Source organism: Neolamprologus multifasciatus, chromosome 13 (genome assembly GCF_963576455.1).
Source record: "Neolamprologus multifasciatus chromosome 13, fNeoMul1.2, whole genome shotgun sequence".
In the NCBI taxonomy this organism is placed as follows: Eukaryota; Metazoa; Chordata; class Actinopteri; order Cichliformes; family Cichlidae; genus Neolamprologus; species Neolamprologus multifasciatus.
This window is the reverse complement of record NC_140451.1, coordinates 2,753,263-2,777,284: the sequence shown is the minus strand read 5'-3', so window position 1 is coordinate 2,777,284 and position 24,022 is coordinate 2,753,263. Positions and strand designations below refer to the sequence as shown.

General features: G+C 41.8%; 1 protein-coding gene across 2 annotated transcripts in view; it reads right to left on the bottom strand.

Annotated features, from left to right (window-relative positions):
* The window catches only part of piezo1 (piezo type mechanosensitive ion channel component 1 (Er blood group)), a 97,980-nt gene that overhangs the window by 42,125 nt on the left and 31,833 nt on the right, over positions 1-24,022 (bottom strand). For both annotated transcript variants that reach the window (XM_085182169.1, XM_085182168.1), the window contains exons 6-22: positions 23,180-23,393; positions 17,570-17,741; positions 17,127-17,225; positions 16,247-16,313; positions 14,896-15,005; positions 14,734-14,813; positions 13,507-13,687; positions 11,578-11,683; positions 10,873-11,054; positions 10,628-10,776; positions 7,159-7,317; positions 6,666-6,760; positions 6,189-6,355; positions 4,158-4,334; positions 3,659-3,784; positions 773-973; positions 352-556 (exon numbers count right to left, since the gene is read on the bottom strand). In XM_085182169.1, coding sequence (XP_085038295.1) covers positions 352-556; positions 773-973; positions 3,659-3,784; positions 4,158-4,334; positions 6,189-6,355; positions 6,666-6,760; positions 7,159-7,317; positions 10,628-10,776; positions 10,873-11,054; positions 11,578-11,683; positions 13,507-13,687; positions 14,734-14,813; positions 14,896-15,005; positions 16,247-16,313; positions 17,127-17,225; positions 17,570-17,741; positions 23,180-23,393 — 2,490 coding nt within the window. The remainder of the gene's footprint in view (positions 1-351; positions 557-772; positions 974-3,658; positions 3,785-4,157; positions 4,335-6,188; positions 6,356-6,665; positions 6,761-7,158; positions 7,318-10,627; positions 10,777-10,872; positions 11,055-11,577; positions 11,684-13,506; positions 13,688-14,733; positions 14,814-14,895; positions 15,006-16,246; positions 16,314-17,126; positions 17,226-17,569; positions 17,742-23,179; positions 23,394-24,022) is intronic.

The following is a 24,022-nucleotide window of genomic DNA, read 5'->3' as shown; positions in this document are numbered from 1 at the left end:
CATGTTAAAACAAATTGAGTCAACCCCTCTAATCAATGCCAAAGGCTTCAGCGAATAAATATGTTTTAAGAAGACTTAAATTCAGAAAGAGAAGAGGCCTGCCTAACATTCCACAACTTTGGAGCAACTACAGCAAAAGCACGATCACCTTTAAATTTATACTTAGTTTTCGGCACCTTAAGGAGCTATTATGTATGTTGTATTCTTGTACAGCACTTTGGTCAACGCTCCTGTTGTAATTAAATGTGCTATATAAATAATTAAACCCTTAATCACAAGAATATACTTTATTCATGTATTACATATTTCTGACATCTAATTTATTTTAAAATTAGAGACGTTTAAACTCACCTATGCAGAGAGCTGGCGGTATGCCCACACAGAGCAGGTACTGGTAGATCATGATGATGGACAGGAAGAGACAGTATTTTGGCCAGATCCTTGCCATAGCTGCCCGCCTCCGCCTCACTAAGATTGCTACTAACCAACAGCCGTGGATTATCACTAAAAAATTCATCCTTTGTCCAATCACATTCACAGTCATCAGGAAGCAAATCTTTAAAGAAGAGCAGATATTTAAAAATTAAGACTAAAAACGACATTTCAACACACTGACGCTATATTTAACTTATCTTCTTTTGAATAAAATAAAATAAATATTACATTATACAATAGAAAGTGTTGCCTGTAAAATGCACTTGTTACAGCTGTTACTGATATACTCTGATCCAAAGCCCACATTTGTGCAGTGAGAGATTATTTTCTTAACTACCTCTAATCCAAATTTGTAGAAAGTGTAGTTAAGCAGATACTTGAAGCAGGATATGAGGCCCTGGTCTGAAGTGTCTCTTGTGGCGCCAGGAAAGAGCGCCGGGATGACGGGCGGGGAACGCTGCAGTTGTCGGTAATGGTGAGCCTGGTGTCGATACACTGTTGCCTCAAAAACCAACAACATCAGCACAATTAAATGGTTCTGCAAAAAATCATCAGGAAACAATCAGATTAGGCTCTCACCAGTTAGGTAATAACCCATAATAACACACTGTGAAACGCACAGAGTAAAACACAACACACAACATTTAACAGTCATGAAGAATTAAATACGTCTTTACTGCTTCAATGGGAATTAAGTTCAGTAGTACTGAAGATGCTAACAAGAGGAACTTGATCAGGTGATCATCAGAAAGTGTGACGAGCTGTAAAAGCTGTGGTTACTGCGACAGCTGCACTCGCTGTCCACCTGCTCGCCTGTGGTTGCTTCAAAGATGGAGATGGGTTGCCCTCTTCAAAGCAAATAAAACGGTACATGTGTCTGCAATTAGTTTGTGATTAAACAGGCAGCTGCATGCAATCTGCTACGATGCATTCATGCCACCGTTAACTGTAATAAATGTGATATGTAAAGCTTTAAGCCAGGGTGGCCTCGCCTTCACACAGAGGTGCAGCTCTCAGGCACAAACTGGGTGAAAAACTAATCATGAAGAGCAGGTGGTTCATGTCAGAGTTCTACCAACAGCAATACAAATGTGTGGCTCAAACATGAGGACACTAACAAACTCTATTACAGGGAAAATGCAAATGTTTCTCTCTGAAGAAGCACACGTATGTTTATATTAAATACAAGGTTAAACTCTTTTGTTAGAAATTTCCAGGAACTCTGTGGACTTGAGGACTTGGACGCAGGTGCAGCGAAGGATTTATCCACAGAGAAGTGGGTAAATCCTCCTTAAGAGCCTGAATCTATGAGCAACAGCTGACATGACAAAGCATTACTTATTTTAGATTCTGAGCTGCCTGTGTTACTGAAGTACAGTGGGGCAAAAAAGTATTTAGTCAGCCACCGATTGTGCAAGTTCCCCCACTTAAAATGATGACAGAGGTCAGTAATTTACACCAGAGGTACACTTCAACTGTGAGAGACAGAATGTGAAAAAAAAATCCATGAATTCACATGGTAGGATTTGTAAAGAATTTATTCGTAAATCAGGGTGGAAAATAAGTATTTGGTCACCTCAAACAAGGAAAATCCCTGGCTCTCACAGACCTGTAACGTCTTCTGTAAGAAGCTTTTCTGTCCCCCACTCGTTACCTGTATGAATGGCACCTGTTTGACCTCATCATCTGTATAAAAGACACCTGTCCACAGCCTCAACCAGTCAGACTCCAAACTCCGCCATGGCCAAGACCAAAGAGCTTTCGAAGGACACCAGGAAAAGAATTGTAGACCTGCACCAGACTGGGAAGAGTGAATCTACAATAGGCAAGCAGCTTGGTGTGAAAAAATCAACTGTGGGAGCAATCATCAGAAAATGGAAGACATACAAGACCACTGATAATCTCCCTCGATCTGGGGCTCCACGCAAGATCTCATCCCGTGGGGTCAAAATGATCATGAGAACGGTGAGCAAAGATCCCAGAACCACACGGGGGGACCTGGTGAATGACCTGCAGAGAGCTGGGACCAAAGTAACAAAGGTCACCATCAGTAACACACTACAACGGCAGGGAATCAAATCCCGCAGTGCCAGACGTGCTCCGCTGCTGAAGCCAGTGCATGTCCAGGCCCGTCTGAAGTTTGCCAGAGAGCACATGGATGATACAGCAGAGGATTGGGAGAATGTCATGTGGTCAGATGAAACCAAAGTAGAACTTTTTGGTATAAACTCAACTCGTCGTGTTTGGAGGAAGAAGAATACTGAGTTGCATCCCAAGAACACCATACCTACTGTGAAGCATGGGGGTGGAAACATCATGCTATGGGGCTGTTTTTCTGCCAAGGGGACAGGACGACTGATCCGTGTTAAGGACAGAATGAATGGGGCCAAGTATTGTGAGATTTTGAGCCAAAACCTCCTTCCATCAGTGAGAACTTTGAAGATGAAACGAGGCTGGGTCTTCCAACATGACAATGATCCAAAACACACCGCCCGGGCAACAAAGGAGTGGCTCCGTAAGAAGCATTTGAAAGTCCTGGAGTGGGCTAGCCAGTCTCCAGACCTCAACCCCATAGAAAATCTGTGGCGGGAGTTGAAAGTCCGTGTTGCTCGGCGACAGCCCAAAACATCACTGCTCTTGAGAAGATCTGCATGGAGGAATGGGCCAAAATACCAGCTACTGTGTGTGCAAACCTGGTAAAGACCTATAGTAAACGTTTGACCTCTGTTATTGCCAACAAAGGTTATGTTACAAAGTATTGAGTTGTATTTTTGTTATTGACCAAATACTTATTTTCCACCCTGATTTACGAATAAATTCTTTACAAATCCTACCATGTGAATTCATGGATTTTTTTTTCACATTCTGTCTCTCACAGTTGAAGTGTACCTCTGGTGCAAATTACTGACCTCTGTCATCATTTTAAGTGGGGGAGCTTGCACAATCGGTGGCTGACTAAATACTTTTTTGCCCCACTGTAAGTGTGCACATCTAAGGTGTGAAGCTGCATAGAAGCTGCTGACACCCTGCAGTTACAATGATCCTACTGGACAGTACACGTGTCAAACAAAGGCCTCACTCTGAGAGTGTTACATGCACGCTTCACGCTGTGCTGTCAAACACATTACAGAGCCAAGTGGCTTTTACTTAAATGTCATCATTAGTGTTTATACTACACGTTTAATTCATCTGCATTATTTGAATTAAAGTGAAATGAATATACCTTGCTGTATCCGAGTGCTGTAGCGTCTTTCCTGATGCCAAACCATTTGGCGGGATCCACTGGTTCCTTATACAAGGAAGAGTTTTGCATTTCATCTGGTAACAGGTTGGTTTCATTTGCAAAAGGCTGTAAAAGAAAAGATGGATCACAAACACTTTCTCACTCCTGCTGATAGAGGACAAAAGGATTATTCTACAAGAACAAGAAGATGCAGCAGTTCTCTTTATTATGAGTAATAAAATTATTATTCTGATCTCATCGGATTTATAAAACACTACTGAGATGTTCTAGAAGTCACAGTTTGGGAACATAACCAGACTTTCTGATCATTTCTTAAAGTGCTGCAGCCCAGTCTGTGACCCCGGCCACTTTCTTTTCTTTCTTGAACTGACTGCGCTGCATAAATACAGGCGCAGCACCAACGCATGCTCGTCTCAGGTATTAACCAAACCACGCAGCCAAACCTGCTTTGCACGCCTCCAGTAAAGCAGAGTCTTACCATGGTGCAGTTACGGGAGTAGTCATCAGGGTCAACAACACTGAGCTGGTACAACATCTTGCACACAATGATGACGCACACCCAAACTGTGGACAGGCAGGACGCCATGGATCTGAAACGGTCATAAGGCATCGCCAGAGACCAGAGGACAACCAGGACCAGATTCATCACAGAGGGCTACAGACGAACAGGAAGAGATGTGTCAGGACAGGACTTAACAGGTATGTTTCTTCACATTTGTTGTTGTTGTCTTTCTCACCGTCATCATCACCAACGTCATATAACGAGCTAACTTCCCTGTGCGCACATATATCCAGAGGAAAGAGCATTTAGAAGCACTATGAAGCTCCTGCTGACACTTTGATCTTTCCTGACAGATAAACTTTATCCGTTATTAAAAATGTGAAATTCACCTGCAAATATGCATCTCTAAAGATCAGCCACATTATTGAGTGTAGGTGATGTGCTGTGCGTGCACATTAGGGCTGCCACAAACGATTAGTTTGATAGTCGACTAGTCACCGGTTATTTTTGCGATTAGTCGACTAATCAGATCATCATCCATTGGACGTAAAACGTACAGCTTATTGCACCAGCAGCATCTGCTCTTATATAACTATCATTAGCTTACAGCTTTAAGTGTTTAAGGTATGTGCTAACTAAAAATAAAGACAAGATGATAGTTTATTAAATTTTAATGAAATTTGCAGATTGTTTTGGTGAAGTTTAATAAACTCCTTGCTATCTAAAATATAACAGGACACTGGAGTAAATTCTCGAGCATCTCACACTTCTGATAATCAGAACTGAAGAAGCTTCTCGGATGAAGGTGAAACGTCTTCAAGCAACTTAAAGAAGTCCAGACGCTTTTTCTTTGCAAGCTCCTTTGACTGCAACAAACTCTATTTTCATTACTGAAAATAACTGTTATTTTCTGTTATTTTACGGTAGTATTTTGGCGCCCCAGCTGCCAGGATATTACCGTTTTTTTAGGATTAGTTTTTTTTCCTATTTATAGATAATTTCATTGTTTAATCACATTAACATGTTCCTAATTTAATGTTTAAACACACTTGAAAAGGCAGAATCCCATGTAACATTAGCACAACAAACTGTATTGTCATTACTGAAAATAACCGTATTTTCATGAGACTATTATTTTCTGTTATTTCACGGTAGTATTTTGGCGCCCCAGCTGCCAGAATATTACCGTTTTTTAAAGATGTTTTTTTAACAGTGTCATCATCTGCAGTGGAGGATACGGGACAGTGACGTCTAATATCTAATCTCAGATAAACATAAATGACTCTGACAGTCAGTGTGGACTCATCATCATCATCACTGCCGTTAATCGAATAAATCGAGGAGATTATAAATGCTATCGATCAGAAACAGTATGCAGCCGGATTATTCCTCGATAACTAGAAGGCATTTGATACAATCAATCACCACATGTTAACTGGAACAGTAAGGGATCGGGGGCTGGACCGCACTGAGTGAAAAATGATTCACGTGACAGGAAACAGTTTGTGAAGCTGGGTGAATATTCCTCATCGTGCTTGGATAATGCACGTGGGAATTACATGTAAAACATTCCCGTATCCGTCCAACACTACGAGGTGTTTGCATCTCTGTGTGGAGTGAAGCTGAGGAACAGACTGTGAAGAACTGGAGCAACGTCCCAGCATGAACCAGTCGTACAGAGAGGAGGGAGGGCGTGGATCGGGTGGATCACCCACTACAGGGATGTGTGTGTAAGTGTGTGTGTGGGTGCACAAGCATGCTTATATAAGTATATATCTCAGTATATTTGTATATCTGTTGATGTGTTACTGGGGTCATACTACATACTAGGCCATAAACAGGAAGAAGACCAGGGGGCGGGATTAAATAAGCTCCTCCTGCTGCTTTTTAAACATGCAAGTTATTTATAATTATTACTGTTTTGTTTTCCTTTTTTCTCTGTTGTTGTTGTAACGTGTTCAAAATAAAGACACAACAATAACTTAGTGCTTCAGTCTTTGCCTGTACCTCCTCGAGGGCGACCCACACAGAGAAGAAGGCCACCATCTTCAGGATGTGAAGCTCCAGAAGCCTCCAGAGAAACTCTTGAATTGTGGTGAGAATGTCAGAGAATCTTCTGGAAAGATCCAGTAACCTGTCCATCACCAGGCCCCATTTACTAGGCATCAGCTCCACTAATGAAGAAATCAGACAAACATCTGTGAGTCTGACTGGGATGATTCTTAAATTAAGAAGAAGTGGACAGGCACACGGTGTCATTTCAAACTTCAGGACCGCTGCGAGTAAGAGAGGAGCTAATGACAAGAAGCTCTGGAACATCAACACCAGTAAGACAAGATGAGTGGGACAGTGACCCATTCAAGGACAAACATGATCAATTAGCAGTCGTTGCTGTCTCGTTCAGATGTAACGACCTCACACTTCTATATGATATTAGAAAGTAACTTTTACATAATTATAATAAACCTGCATGTTCTGTTTTACCTTCATCTTCAGAGTCGTCATCAGTGTTTGCAACAAGGTCCTCGTCATTGTTCATTTGCACATCAGCAGAGCCAGTCTGGTCACTGCGCTTTTTCCTGAAAAGATTAGACCGAAGCAAAAACATCACCTTTCTTTATAACGCAGCACAGGTGATGGTGGGCGTCACACCATATAGAAACCAAGCGCAACCAAAAACTGAATGAAAACTGAACTTATTTCAAGGACTGATCATTTCTATATTTTCTAAATATTTAAAACCAGGTTTAAACGTTTAACCATTCCAGCATGAGGAGCTGTTCCTCTATCTGCTTGTTTCCTTTTCCATGGAAGGATCGCTAGCTCTTTACTTAAATCACATCTGTCACATGACTTTCTGTATTTTTAAACTCACACACACGTAGAAGTGCACTTTCCCAGTTTTACAAACCAACAGTTTTCTAATTTTTCTCTCATTTTGCTGTTCCATGTCATGAGCAGCAGCAGGATGTGTTACCTGTGTATGGGTGTGATCTGCTCCAGGTCGGTGATTCTCATGAACGGCTTGTGAAAGTAGTGCAGCTGTAGGATGCAGGCCAGCAGGAAGAAGCCGGGGATCAGAATACTAGTGAAGAGTTCAGACAGAGCAAAGGTCTCCAGGCCGATCGCTGCCAGCCTGAGGATGACAGAGTAACACCACGGGCACGTTCAGATTTCAGCACAGGTTGATTGTTACACTCTGGGAGTGGGATGAGGGGTTTCTGAATACTATCGTCACGTTTCAAGAAACGGGACAAAAGCATTTTCTAAGTACAGTGCAAAAAAAAGAAGAAAAGAAATGCCAGCCCTTTCCTATTGGTGGACAAATGTAGCATATCGACCAATAAAAAAATCATGAGATGTGGTTGCTTAGGAAGAGGGTAAAGTTTTGGGAGTGACAGAGAGAGCGAGAGAGCGATATGGACAGAAAGTTACCCTGGACCCCCGATTCACCCAGAAATCATGAAAAATGTACATTTTTGGTCAAAATGTTTCATGATGGTGCAGATTTCTGACATTTTGCACGTATCAATTAAAACTTTGACTTAGATTGTGTTCGTAAACGAACCACCTCATGTTGTTTAGCTTTCTGGATTTCATGTTTATTTATTATACAGGCTATACAGTACACACGTTTTAGTTAACTGAAAGGTTCGATTATCTCGGCTAAAGAAAATAAAAAAGTTATCAAATATATTTATATGAAACACATGTATGTATAATGTTTTATATACTATAAGCACCTTTAGGCGACTGATGTTGTGAGTTGGCGCTGTATAAATAAAAACTGAACAAAATATAATCACAACACTTTTGTTTTTGCTCCCATTTTTCACGAGCTGAACTCAAAGATCTGAAACATTTTCTACAAACACTAAAGATCCATCACTTCCATATATTGTCCACAAATCTGTCTAAATCTGTGTTAGTGAGAACTTCTCCATCCCACCTCACAGGTGTGGCCTGTCAAGGTGCTGATTGAACAGCATGAATATTGCACAGGTGTGCCTGAGACTGCCCACAATAAAAGGCGCTGCTAGGAACATGCCAAAGCAGCAGGTGGCGCTATATTCCTAACCGTGTAGAAATGTTGGCCAATCAGAAGTCTGTGTGGAGGGACAGTAACTGTCTCTAGCTGTGTCCCATTTCAGGGTCTGCACGCCTGAAGTACGCATTTTAAGTGCGGTTACGTCACCGCCACGCGACGACGGCTGTCCCAATTCGAAGTGTACTTCAAATGCATACTCCAAATGCGCCGTCGATTTCCCCAAATATCAAGCGTGGTCCGGTGCACGCTTCGTGGTCCCATATATCCCACAATTCATAGCGCGGCGGTGGGTGTGGATAATTTTGCCGCAAAATACGGCAGAAGAGAGCGGCCGAAGAGTGAACTGTCAAAAGTAAGTACTGAATATGACGTCACTTATTTATGTGTGAATGTTTAATAACGAAGAACATTAAAACATTGCTGTTGACCACATGTCGGCAAAGTTATGTGACATTAGTGATGTTTGTACTTTCAGCATTAACTTGGTTTTAAAGCCTCTACTTCTAAATATACATATAGTCGACCTTAATCTTACAGAGAATCTGATGATTTTATGGATAATTAAAGTCAGTCATATATCCACAAACACAACAAGCTGAAAGTCAGTGATATATATATATATATATATATATATATATATATATATATATATATATATATATATATATATATATATATATATATATATATCATAATAATCTGACAATACTATAACATTGGCCATATTATATTTACATTACCATAGTGAGATGACTTTAGTCTCATGAACAACATTAACTAATTATTATTTACTAGCTAATCTTAAATGACTGTTCAGTACAGAAATGAAGCCCTTGAATCATGTTTTACAGTCCTGTGGTCTCAGCCTCAGATACTCAACTAATCAAAGTGATGTCATGACAAAAATGATTGACCAACAAAACATTTTTCTCCTTCATTTCTGTCACACAAAGCTGTATGTAACGTGTCTCGCGGTTAGTATCATGGTTGCTAGGCAACCTGAACAGCGCGACGAAGCATATACCGTCCCATTTCACAAGCCTCTCACTTCTGCACTTCTCGTACTTATAGTACGCACCGTACGTAGTACGCGTAGTGCGCGTACTTCAAGCGTGCAGACCCTGAAATGGGACACAGCCTGTGTGTGTATGTAAGCATTTAAACACTGCAGAGACAATTAACAGTAACAGTGTTGTAGAAATTCATTTCACCGAAACAATAATGTGGCGCACAGTGTGACATCAAAAAAGGCGCACACCTTTGACGCTGCGTTTTCTCCATTTTTTCTCGTCCACACTAAATGCAAAAACTGAGTTTTCAAAAATATCCACCCTGGCTGGAGTTTTTAAAAATCTCAGTTTTCAGTGACTGAAAACACCGTTTACATGTGGACGAAAGGTGCAAACGCATAGAAAAATCTGCGTTTTCAAAAATACCCGGGTACGTGTGGACGTAGCCTGAGACTGCCCACAATAAAAGGCGACTCTGAAATATGTAGTTTGATCACACAGCACAAAGCTACAGATGTTGAAACCTTTGCAATGGTCATGCTGACTGCAGGCAGACAACCAGAGCTGTTGCCTGTGAAATGAATGTTCATTTCTGTCTCCAAAGGCGTTTCAGAGAATTTGGCCGTACATCCAACCGGCTTCACAACCACAGACCACGTGTGACCACACCAGCCAGGACCTCCACATCCAGCATGTTCACCTCCAGGATGGTCTGCGACCTGCCACCCGCTGCAGCAACAGTCGTTTGCATAACCAAAGAATTTCTGCACAAACTGTCAGGAAGCATCTCAGGGAAGCTCATCTGCATGCTCGTCGTCGTCATCGGGGTCCGGACCTGACTGCAGCTCGTCGTCGTGACCGACTTGATTGGGCAAATGCTCACATTCGATAATGCACGGCCCCATATGGTTCTGTACACAACTCCTGGAAGTTGAAAACATCCCAGTTCTGCATGATCAGCAGACTCACCGGACATGTCAACAACTGAGCATGTTTGGGATGTTCTGGAACAGCGTGTCCCCCCCCCCAGCAAAACTGTGGCCTTTTATTGTGGGCAGTCTCAGGCACACCTGTGCAATATTCATGCTGTCCAATCAGCACCTTGACAGGCCACACCTGTGAGGTGGGATGGAGAAGTTCTCACTAACACAGATTTAGACAGATTTGTGGACAATACATGGAAGTGATGGATCTTTAGTGTTTGTAGAAAATGTTTCTTTGAGTTCAGCTCATGAAAAATGGGAGCAAAAACAAAAGTGTTGTGATTATATTTTTGTTCAGTGTAAATAATCTATATAACACATATTACAGAATTATTGCTGTAAATCTGTGCACAGGCAGGTAAACGGTGCAGACAGGATTAGAAAAGCTTCAGTTAAAGCACGTACTGGACTTCTGTGAAACCAGTCAAGTTCCTCCAGTATCCAGGGAAGTCTTCAAACTGGTAAGTGTAGATGGAAATCAGCACAAGCATGGTGTAGGCCACAACGAGCCACCAGAAGAGCTTCAGCAGGCGCCTCCACAGAGAATAGTAAACCTGAAGGAACAAGTTACGAGTTAAAAGTTAAAATTATTTATTATGAAATACAGTTTAACACAAAAGTGCCAGAACCCATTTATTTGGTCTGCATACCTGATAAAGGCACATGCAGAGCAGGAACAGCAGCATGTAGATGATCTTGTATGCAACAAGTTTTCCAGCAAAGGACACCATGATGAACATCCCTCCACAGACATAGATCCAGTATTTGGCGTAGCAGCTCATCACCATGCCTCCCAGAACCTTCAGCACAGACTCGTTACCAGCCTCCTCGTCTAATAAGGACGAGACGTGAGGAAGAAAGCGAGGTTAGGTGCATGGTAACGATGGAGAGCCACGCTGCTGCCACACGTGTCAGAGGAGACGCTGCAGAGCTGCGGCTCAATGAAAAGCTAAGAGAGACGTCTGTGGTGTCGGAGTGTCCTGTAGTATCCTGCTCGATGGAAAACTTCCCACACACAGTGCTGGGAAATAAACATTTTGAAGGATCGAGACCTCAGACTGGCAGAGGAAGTGTTACTTTTAGTGGAAATCCATCGTTGAAGATCAGGATCCAGTTTGTTTTGTTTTGTTTTGAACTTTTTTATGATATTTGTTCTGTCATATTGTACGATTCTACGTGTTTAAGCTATTTGTTGTATTTTTGATGTGTTTAACTCTGCGATAAATACAGTTTATCTTATTTTACCAGACTTTTTAACATCTAATCACTGATATGAAAACAAATCTGAATCATCTCATCATGTTTTGAGTTGGTTGATCAGCAGGTCTGTGTGAAGTTGTGTGTGTGATTCTGACCTCCTGTAGTGACTTCCTGTAGTGGTGTGGCTATTTTCCTCTTCCTGCTGAAGTTTTCCTTCACTGACTGACGTACTAACAGCCAAAAGGTTAAGGTAAATAAAAGCTGGAGAGACAGAGGGGAAAAAGACGAACATGACGACCACAAGTTCAGTTTTCAGACACGCAGAATACAAAAAAGTACAACCAGCAGCGTGATTTTACTTTGAAAATTCATGCAAAACATCATTGTTGAGCATCCAGCAAATCAACAATCAAACCAAAGACACACGAGACAAACAATGGTCTGCACAGTAATTACACACAACGTAACCAAATAGACAAAAATGAGCCGAGCTGCACAAAAACAGCGGGATGATCAAGGATCCGTGTTGCAGGGCACTGAAAGGAGTGCTGTTTACTACCAGCCTCACTCGTGCACGGACACACACATCCATACATCACTTTAGTGTATAAGTGTTTTCTGTCACACTCACACTCTGATCCATGAATGGGTTCAGGATTTTGCCCACGGAGGGGCTGAATGTGCTCAACACAATCTCCAGTCACCAAACCTGGTTAGTCCAACATGAAAGCAGCAAAGCTACTGGCTGACTCGTCTCCGGACTATTCCCGCTCTTCTTTGGCGATTCCCTCAAGCTCCTTCAGATTTGATTAGAAATATTATCCAACTTGGCTGTCAGGGGTTGGGAAGCGTATCTGTAACCGGAAGGTCGCCGGTTCGATCCCTGGACTCTGTCCTGGTCGTTGTGTCTTTGGGCAAGACACTTCACCTACCGCCTACTGGTGTTGGCCGGAGGGGCCGATGGCGCGATATGGCAGCCTCGCTTCTGTCAGTCTGTCCCAGGGCAGCTGTGGCTACACCTGTAGCTGCCTCCACCAGTGTGTGAATGTGTGTGTGGATGAATAATGGCATTGTAAAGCGCTTTGGGTGCCTTGAAAAGCGCTTTATAAATCCAATCCATTATTATTATTAACTCAAAGCTAAATGTCATATTTCAGCTTATGTACCAACAGCTGGCTCTTGGCTAAGCAGCAGTACGTCTGTCTTTGTTACTTACTGATGTTTTTGTTCATGTTTGCAGTGTTTCTGTGCATCGTTGTGCTCAAAGGTTTCTGTGGTAGAATAAACAGACACAAGTGGAGCTGCAGCGTCCAAGCTGTTCATTTTACACGTGTTATATTTGCAGCACACTTGCTGTCAAAGTGATGAAGCTGTTTTCATCCTTCATCTGTTGTTAGTCGTGTCTTTATTCTGTTTCACTGTGTTGAGAGCGAGACTACTTTTATAATTATAGATCAAGTCAGGTTAAGAATTAGCGGCACTCGTGCTGTGGTTTAAAGGAACGAGACGCAGTTCTTGCACATTCAGCCTCTGACCAACATCAGTGAGTATCTGATGTAGAAATGATCTCAGAAACCAGCTCTGCTATTGTTGTTGTTGTTCGAGAGCACATGGTGAGAACTGGACAGTTTAACCTTCTAGGACATAGGTGACAAACTCTGGCCTGCAGCCTAGTTACATTTGGCCCGCGAAGCCAATACTAAATTACTATCAGAGCTGGCCTACTGGTATTATACAGCTGATATATATATATAGTTTAGTATTAAGCTTTGCTTGTTCCATATTCAGTTTTTCAGCTTGTTTGAGTCCATAAGAAGAGATTCATTCTTAAATCTGGAGGAAGATTTTTTCCAGTAAATATTAACGTTAGCCCGCGACCTTGTTCCAGTTTTGAATTTTGGGCCACTGTGTGTTTGAGTTTGACACACCTGTGCTAGGAGCTGTACAGACCAATAAGTCCCAGTAAAGCCAAACAAATCTTTTGCCAATGATGATGAATATTTATGGGTAAACATCCTGCTGAATGTTACAACTCGTCACAATTTCATAACTTCGTTATCATGTCACGTATGCTCTCTTCTTACCATAGCTCCCAGTCTGAGGCAGGGGTACTGGGTTCTATTCAGCCCCAGCTGTCCGAGGCTCATGGTTCCCACTGTGGTGGGCAGCTCGGGTTGAAGCTCCATGGCCCAGACGTACTGCAGACAGCACAGAGCCAAGCCGTAGAGCAGGATGAACGGAGAGCACAACGTGGCTGCATGTCGCCTGAAAACACAGACCCCGCCCCCAACGCCATCAGACTATTACAATACTGGGAAACAGTTTTAAATGCACAATGGTTAAAAGACACTGCAATTGATAATTGTTGTTGTGTGATGTATTTTTCCTACAATATCTGTAATCTTCTTAATTATCGGTTATTATTAGCATTTTAATATATAAAAGAGGAGCTGCTGAGGCTGTTTGGGATAAATTTATATAACAAATGGGGGGTTTTTTTCAAAAAAAATTTCAATTTTTTTTTTTTTTTTTTTTTTTTAATTTTCATTGTTTTCCAAATTTTTTTCAATCTTTTTTCCAATTTTTAAAAAAAATAAAAATTTCAAATTTTTTTTTTATAGATCAAGGCCTGAGCAACCCAACCTTAAGTGTTTATTAAGGTGTTTGTCACTTTGATATAAAACAAGCTCAGAGATTAAGTGGGTGTTATAAACAGGGTGATTAGTTTATGTAAAAATGTAGTTTGTTGTTGTTCTGTTTACGTGCTGAAAATGGTTTTTATTTGTGTATGTTCAATGTGTTGCACATAGTTAACCGTATATGATCAAATAATGTTGAATCCTGGATATGGATTTGTAAGCAATGAAATTTGAAATAAGGGGGCAGGAACAAGAAAAGTGTCAACTTCATCCTACTCCTTTTCGAGCACACGCATTCTGTAGACAAAGATATTTACATGAAAACTTGATGATTTTTAAGTTTTGTTTTTTGTTTTTTTTTCTGTTGTTATTTCAATTATATTTGCATGTTCGAAATAAAATTATATCTATCTATCGATTGTTGGAAGCAAGCAACCAGACCTGATGAAGACCAATCCAAGTCTTCATCAGGGTCTGATAGATACACAGTCAGGATTAAGTAAGTACTGAGTTTTTTAACCTCTAGAAGCTGTTAAATTTGTGTATCTGTCGTTCTGTTACTAAACTAATTGAAAAATCTAAAGTAATTAGAAGTAATTAGAGGAATAATTAATAAAGCCGACTCTTGACTTGTTCTGTCACAAATGTGTAACAAACGTGTGGTAACAGTACCTCGCACGCAGGATCCAAATGAGACACGCCCACAGCAGCAGCACGAAGGTTAACCAGCTGTGGTATGTGATGCTCCAAACCTGGACACAAAGTGACTGAGTGTGAAAGTCTGCGACGCCGCTGCAGCTGCTGAAATGAGTCTGAACACGACTTCATGGTTACCATCATTGCTATGAGCGCACAGACGTAACTCTGCTGCATCACCACTCTTCCCAGCAGGAAGAACGGGCTTTCACTCTGTTTGCCACTGCAGCCCACATTCGCCTCTGCACCTAAAGAAAAGAATCATTTTCACAATGTTGCGTCAGACCTCCAACAACCATTTGTTGAGGTAAGAAAAAAACAGCTGTGACAGCTCAGTCACATTAAATACGACAATATTACAGATCTAGAGGCAGCTGTGGCTCAGGAGGTGGAGGAGGAGGACAGGTTGTCTACCAATTAGAAGTTCAGAGACTTAAAAGCTCCTGAAATCTGGGTGTCAAAGTGTCACTGAAACCTGAGTTCGCCAGTGCATCAGTGTGAGGCCTGCGACAGCCTGAACCGGTGGAGGTGCTAACCACGATGGTGGTGGAGCTCACAGTGATCCACCGGAGCAGGCAGCAGCCGCTCAAAAACACCTAGAGAGAAACGGCTGCAATCCTGGTAAAGGATCGCCTGAAAGCACCAGGGTCCCTGTGAGAGCCCAAGCAGCCAGCAGGGAAGAGCCAGCCAGTCCCGTTTCCCAGTAGGTCCTGGTGGCTACGGATGCTGCATCCCGTTCACCGGGAGCCGCACAAGTGCCAGGGCAGGAATGTTAGAAATGTGGGTAACCGGGGCCCCTGAACCGCTCAGGCACTGCTCGTTTCTATGACATGGATTAAACCAAGGATGTGGCGGGATGTGGTCTGTGGGTCAGCTGCAGGGGAGGGGTGGGTTCAGGGGGCAGTGCCAGTGGAGGCTGGTCAGCACACCTTTGACAGTAGTTGTGTGATTTTGCCTCCTCTGTTTCAGAGACACGTAGAGGTGAAGCCGTGCTGAGAAGTCAGACGCTGTTTGGCTGCACGAAGCAGCGCACTCGTGTGTTGTAAATGTAAAGCTGCCATGATGGCAGCTTTCTGGCTGAGTCTGGGGTCCTTCCTGTTAGATGAGTTATGCTAGAGCGGCAGGAAGCAAGTATCTCAGTCACATGACTTATGGTCATAAGGGGGGTGATATTCACTGGGACCCCTGATCCCAGAGAATTGTTGGGTGATTTGTTTTTCATCTATTAAAACTCATTTTTGGTTTGAGTGTACTCCATCTGTGCGCCCTCAGAGACATTTAATGTTGTTTTTCAATTAAGCTGAAAAACTCTGTGATGTCACCAGAATATCGTTCACTGGTTTTTCACATTTTTGTGGGCTACATCATAAATGATTCACTTCAGGCTGTCAGATTGATGTCCTCCAGTCAGTCCTATAACGGCTGTCCACTGTTCATACTGGGTGAGTTATACTGGTTAGTCATTTCTGAGAAAAATAGCAGCTGGTACCGAGATAGGGCTGACTGTCTTCGGTCACAGTCCCTCCACTTTCTGTTGGTACAGACAAGAGTACGACCTGAAACACAGAACACACGCACACACACACACACGCACACACACACGTTTATTTGTACTTATGTGGAGGGTATATGACAGTTTTAAATATTAAATAGCTCCAGCTCTATCTGGATGGCAGCACAAAGAACCGCACGGTCGATACTGGTATGAGTAAGAAGAAACACCCAGTGCATCATGGGAAGCCCCCTGCAGCCTTAACATATTGAAGTGTAACTAAGGGAAGATTCAGGGTCACCTGATCCAGCCTCAAATATATGCTGCAGCAAAAAGGAAAGTTTGATCTAGGAACAAGTAAGTTAGCAGTGCTTGATCGAGGCTACTGCAGCATTCTGGATTAACTGAAGACATCCTGATAATAATGAATTACAATAGTCCAGTCTAACAGTAATAAATGCATGAACTCTGAGATAAGGTGTTTCTAATTTTAGAGATGTTGAACAAAAATCGAGGACAAGGACATGTCCTGAGTTAGTACAAGAACCTGAGTTTGTCATCTGCACAGAAGTAAAACTGTATGCTATAGCTACTAATGATACTGCCTAGGAGAAGCATGCATAATGTAAACTGAACTGGTCCTAGCACTGAACCCTGTGGAACACCTTACAATATAAAGCACCCTGAGGCGACTGCTGTTGTCATTTGGGGCTATACAACTGAAGCTGAGTTGGATATATAGTGAAGATAGACAAACATTTCTGTAGTACGATATAAAAAAACAGAAGAGAAGAAGAATCTATTTAAATATCAGCCGCAGGCAACAGATGATTAAATCCAAATAGAGCCTTTTGAACAGCCAATAGAAATGATCCACCTGTGTGTCGTCTTCATAGTCGTCTTTTTGTTCATTCCAAGGCTGTAATTCCACCAGCTCTTCTCTTCTCTCTCCTCTTTTCTCCTGTTGCTGCTTTTCCTGCAGAACAAGAACAAGCCCTCAGAAGATTTCAGGTACAGGAGTGCATGAGCTGCAGAGTCTGTGTCAAACCCAGCTGGGCCTCTTTGCTCTGATGAGCAACGTAAAAATCTTTTCAATAAAAGAGTTATTTTGTCATAAAAGTCTGTTTATTATGTTTGTTTTTATATTTGAATATCAATATGTTTGTGTTTTTGTATAAACACTGTTTCAATATGTGAGATTTGATACGATAACAAAGCTTTTCATTATGTTTAAATACTCTATCACAGAAAAGCCAGTGGGGGCACATTCAGTACTCAGAGAATATAATGATATGATATAAAGAGTGAGTGAGGAGATACCGCGTTAGAGCCTCCATGACGTCCTGTTCTGAGGACGGTCACTATGGTAGTGTAGAGCAAGAAGAGGATTCCTGGGTTGACATAAACTGGCCAATCATGACTGCCGTTCAGATTGAGGTCATAGGGCAGGCTGCAGTTTCCTGGTATGATGATGTCCTTCAGACCAAAGAGTCTAGGCAGAGAAAAAGAGAAAGAAATCGAGGAATACACCCGTGTTCACTGATTTACTGACACTGTCGTGACCAAGTGTCAGGATCTAGACCAGCGGTCTCCAACCTTTTTTGCTCCACGGACCGGTTTATGCGTGACAATATTTTCACGGACCGGCCTTTAAGGTGTCGCGGATAAATACAACAAAATAAAACTAGTACCGGTACTGAAAAAAAGAAGATTTATTCATAACACACGTGAAAAGACCCAGGAAAACCGAGTTAACGATAAAAACAATAACAAAATAACGCTGAAACAGATAAAAACCCTGAAAACTATACATTTCACACCTGAGCCTCAACTCTCGCGGCCCGGTACCAAACGACTCACGGACCGGTACCAAACGACTCACGGACCGGTACCGATCTGAGGCCCGGGGGCTGGGGACCGCTGATCCAGAACATTATGATCAGCTGTGATCAGTGAACATTTGGCACCAAAGCAAAGCTGTAGAGTCGTAGCCACAATGCTAAAGTACGATTAGCATCAGTCAATTCCGTAAAGTTTGCAAGTGAAGTATTCCAGATGTTCTTTTGTTTTAACTTTGATGATTACAGCTCATAGCTCACTAAAATCATACACGCAGCTTCTGGTTTAGCGTGAGCGGCCACCACATGGTTAGAACACAATGGCCCAAGTTCAAGTCCGACCCTTGACCTCTCCTCTTGACAGCAACAATAGATTCCCTGCAGGGTTTTCTTGACTGTCGTCTCAGGAGTCTCACTTTGTTCCAGCGATGTGCGTCTGCGGCTCTGCGAGTCATAATCTCAACAATCCAACGAGCAGTCTTTCCTACGATTGTGTTTGTGTGTACTGAACAAGCACGAACTCAAAATGTGTCCTGAACATGGAATAAACTTTTTGAATTAAATGACAAAAGAAGAAAGCGTTCTCACATTTTTGGTGGGATACACTAGTACACATTTTTTGGGGGGTTGTTTGTTTGTTTTGGGGTTTTACGTTGGAAACATGTCTTTCATCACTAATAAAATAAGTACAAGTACGTTGGGTAACACACCATTGTGTTACATGCAGTAAACAAATTGAAGGAACACAATTGTATTATTTCTTTCACCGTCCACGTTACAGACACACGTCAGTCATGTGCAACAGCTGTGCCTTCATCACAATTCCTATAAATCCCACATCAATAATCTCACCCGTTCTGCCTTCTTCCATCTACGTAACATTAACAGATTGCTTCCTTCTCTTTCCACCCAGTCTACGTCCGTTCTTGTCCACAGTCTTGTTACCTCCCGTATTGACTACTGCAATTCTCTTCTGCATGGTCTCCCCCAAAAATCCCTCCATCAGCTTCAACTGGTTCAGAACTCTGCTGCTCGCATTATCACCAGAACCCCTCCTACCAGCACATCACCTGTTCTTCAGGAACTTCACTGGCTCCCCGTGAAACTCCGGATAATATTCAAACTTCTTCTGCTCACCTTCGAGGCCCTTCATAACCTCGCTCCTCCTCTGACCTGTTAACCACCACCTGTTCTGCCCGTTCACTTCGTTCTTCTTCTTCTATCCAGCTTGCTGTGCCTTCCTTCTGCCTCACCACCATGGGAAGCAGAGCTTTCAGCTGCTCTGCTCCCAGAAATAAGAAACATTTGTTCTCTCCCACAGTTTAAATCCCAACTCAAAACTCATCTGTTCAAATCTGCATATTCACTGTGAATCCACTGTTTGTTCATTTTATCTTGTGCTTTTGTTTTATTGTTCTTATTCTGCCATTGTTTTACTCAGTGTTTTATCCTATTGGGTGACTTGAAAGGCGCTCATAAATAAAATGTATTATTATTATTATTCTAATAGTCTTTTTACACAGCTCAGAGTTGAACTCATCTTTAGTCTCGTGTTGATGAAACAAACATGTTCCAACGTGATCAAATAAAGTGTGAAGCTTAAGATCAGCTGACACATGGCACAGCAATATCAAAAGAGTTCTTTTAAAGGACTAATAATAATAATCATACATCTACATTAACAGACTGGCAATCATCAGCCTCCCTCAGACAATGAAAAGTACAGGAATGAAAAGCACAACACAGATTTCAATTATTTATCAGATTTACTTGTTTTGCAAAGAATCGCTGTGGAACATTTGACTGTTTTCCCGTCAGCTTCACTAAAGAGACTCAGATTTATGAGAGTGGAGTATGTTTGCTGGGTAAATGTCGACGGGGCTGACTGATGAACAGCTGGCTAAGTGATACCGACACAGAAACCTGCCAAGAGGGCCGTGACGTCACGAGGAAGAAACTGAGAAGACGAGCGATCGTAAATCCCAGCGGAGGCTCATTCCACTCATGCCGCTCATGCCAGCACAGTCACTGCGTTCGTTTCGTTTCTTGTCAGTAAGCTTGTTGAATAGTTGACCCGACTTTTGGTGCGAAGAGAAATTTCACAGCCACAGATGAATATATATGTGTGCTGATACAATTAAGGAGGGTTTACAGGCAAGTTACATTTTTATTGTTGTAGGCTGAATTATATGTGTTTAAATGCTGGCCTCTCACAGTCGCTTCACCACAGAGACGCGATCTTTATTACTCAAATGTTAAAACCAACCAAAACAGCTCCGTTTGTTGGACAACGGCAAGATTTTTTCTGTAAATCGTGAGCCAAGTGTGGACTTTCAGCTCTAATTTAAGGGATTTAACACAAATTCTGGATTATCTGTTGAGGAATTAAAGCTACTTTAAACAGAGGCTCAAAAATAACTGGACAAAAGGCCGACGGGGAATTTCTTTTTAAATATGAGGCTCAAAGTGATTCGACCGCACCAGAGAGAGACCAGCGTTGAGCTAAAACCCAAATAAACTGTTGAACAATGAATTCAAATATTTTTAGTTGTTTAGATTAGAAAGTCTGCATTTCAGTTACAGCTTGACAGTAAAATCCACAGTTACAAATCTGTCTGTGCAATAAATTATTGACCCAACTGTATCAATACGTACATGGTCTTTAATAATCTTATCTTAATGACCTTATAGTACCATATCACCCTGTCAGAGCACTGCGGGTTTTTAAAGGCCCCTCTTTTGTGGAACCAGTTTCCAGTTTGGATTTGAGGGACACACCCCCTCTACTTTTAAGATTAGGCTTCAAATGTTGCCTTTAACAAAGCAATGTTGGGCTGTTGCACTGTTGCTTTAGGCTCAGGCTGCTGGGTGCTTCCCATGATGCACTGAGCCTTTCTTCTCCAGTCACTTGTTCTCACTCACGACCTTACTTGTCGTCGTCTCTGTATCTCATAGTGTGGGGTTTGTCCTTGTCTTCCTTTACTCCCTTTCCCTCGTTTCTTTCCCCTCTTTTCTTTCCCCTCTCCCCACACATGGCTGCTGCCAGAGGTTTCGTCACGTCAACTGGAGTTTCTTTCCCCCCAAGTTACACGTCCTGCAACACTGATGAAATAGCACTTTTGCCTGCGGTCATGTGGCATCTATTTCTGTTGAAATCTGCTGAATAACCATGCACGGTATGAAATGATGCAACCAAAGGGTCGCTGTCCCCTGTAATTCTGCACATGTATATAATCTGTTATTATGAAGACTTACCTTAAGTGTACGTGGGAAGGAGAACTAGGAATTCGAATACATGAGGAGTCTTGGGAACAGGCTATAGCGAGGGTACGATCTTCCACCTCCTGTGCTCGTCTTGGACTTATTCAATTTAAGGTCATACACAGGGTGCATTTCTCTAAGTCTAGACTTTCTGAATTGTATCCAGAAGTGGAAAATAAATGTGATAAATGTCTTAGCCACATGTTTTTTCTGTGTCCTGAGCTACAAAGTTTCTGGACAGGGTATTTTGCTATTATGTCGACTGTTCTTGGGGTAACTCTTCGTCCTTGTCCTCTGATTGCTGTATTTGGGATTCCTGTTCGCTCACTTACACTTGATTTCACACAAAAGGATATTATAGCCTTCACATCCCTATTAGCCAGATGTCTAATATTGTTGCATTGGAAGTAGGGATGGGTATCGAAACCCGGTTCTTGTGGAGAAGCGGTTCCCGCTGTTTCAATCCCTTGGAATTTTTTGCCATTTTTGCAAACGATTCCCTTATCGATTCCAGTCGCCCCGAATGACGTCACCACGTTGCGGAGCGTCATTTACCTGGCAGGAAACACGGCGCCTAAGCGGCTCAAACGCTCAAAAGTTTGATTATACTTTACGAGAACAGATGACAACAGGGCAACTTGCAATACTTACAAAGTAAATATTTCATTTAAGGGAGGAAACACTACAAATATACAAAAGCATTTTCTCACAAACGCGCGATGACCTTAAATGAATGTCATGTTTTTAATTCCGGACTCGTGAATCTCAACCCAGCAGCAGCGGTAACGTTTGCACGTCCTCTCCCGTTAATGCGGCAGGTAAATAATCAACTAACAGTGCAGATTATGTTAGCGCGATCTGCCTTATTACAAAACCTGCCATTACTGTGCATTTAGGTGACCATGATGAGAGAGACAGACAGAGTCTGGCTCAGATGCTGGCAGTTTTCACTGCAGTCTACCGTAGCGTCTCCTTTCAGGCAGGATAGACGAATGTCACCGAGCAGAGACTCAGTTTGTGGTCAAAGGCTTGCACCCATTTGCCACAGCAGATGATTTTCAGTAAGTGAATGTGTTTAATTGTAGGCAGGGACATTACTGGATATTCTTGTGTAATTGCTACAGAATAATTTATGTTAAACTTTGTTATTGCTACAGAAGAATATTTATTTTATTATTTTACATTTACAAGTTTTTTCCTGGGGACCCTGTGACACCCCATTGAAGAGCCGTAGGCTGTGGATCTGTTAAGATCTCACTGTTGGGTTTGTAAGGCCATGTTACTCCTAAATTTCTATCTTGTTCAAAGAGAAGATATAAAACAAAGATCTAAGCTAATCGACCTTAGTGTTCTCCTTTTTTAAAAAGAATCGATAAAGAATCGAAAATGGAATCGGAATCGTGAAAATCTTATCAATACCCATCCCTAATTGGAAGTCTGTTAAGTATCCTGCTGTTTCCCGGTGGCTTAAAGATGTCATGTTTTTTTTAAAACTTGAAAAAATTAAATATACGTTGAGAGGTTGCACAGCCAAATTTTTTTCACAAGTGGCAACCCTTTATCTCTTATTTTGCTAGTCTAGAGGTATTTCCTGTTTAAATGTACTTCTGTTACTGTTATATTCCTCTAATATGTTTGATGGTTGTGTTGATCTGTGTGGGACTGGGGGGGTCTTTGTTTTAGAATGCGTTGTTGTTTTTTTTCAACACAGTAACACACACAAACAACAGTACTTGCAGTTACCGAAATACAATCAACCTTTCTTCATTTTCCTAAGTAAATAAACTTATATATATATAAATATTTTCAAAAAAAAAAAAAAAAACCTTACCTGGCCCACAGGCTTTGTGGGGGGAACAGGGCCTGGGCCAGCAGACTCTGGTATAAATACAGACACACCATATGGCCAGCAGTGAAGAAGCCCACCATCACACACAGCGCATTGAAACCCAGGTGGCTGATGGGAAGATGACACGCCCACCAAGTGCAAATACCGATGAAAAGCAGGAAGTAAATGGCTGAGAAGGCGGATGGCAGCGTGATCCCTATAAAGAAAAGGTCAGAGGTTTATATGCATGTACACAAAGGTCCAGATAATGAACTACAAACAACGTGGGCCTAATAAAAGTTTTATGCTCCTTCGTGTCTTAAAGGAATAATCCGATATCTCTTAAAGAGCAACTTTTACCAGATAAATCTTTGTCATGAGTCAGATGGTGATTTATGATCGAGATTTTCACTGTTTGACTATGTTGATGAACGAGAATTTCATGACATGGATTTCCTTTAGAAGTTTTATTTTTTACGTTACAATGAAGCAAAATCAACTTGCAGCTTTTGTCGGGGCAAACAAACAAAAGGCCGTCATGTAAAAATCATCCGTCGTGTTTCGGCTGCGTTTTTGCTTTCAGCTCTTTCTTCAGCATTTAGACATTTATTCTTATTTTCCCTGTTTTTCCAAATCTCCTGTCAATCTTTTTTTTTTTTTTTGCTATTCAGTTCAGTTCTTTTTTATTTCAAACATATACGTTCACCAACGTTTCATAAAATCATACCATGCAGTTGTTTGAAAAGGAGTAGGCAGAAGTATATACTTATTTAGCCCCCTCAGGTTTACATCCTTACATCTAAATTTGAACAACAAAAACGTTACAACGCCTTCAACTTAGAACAT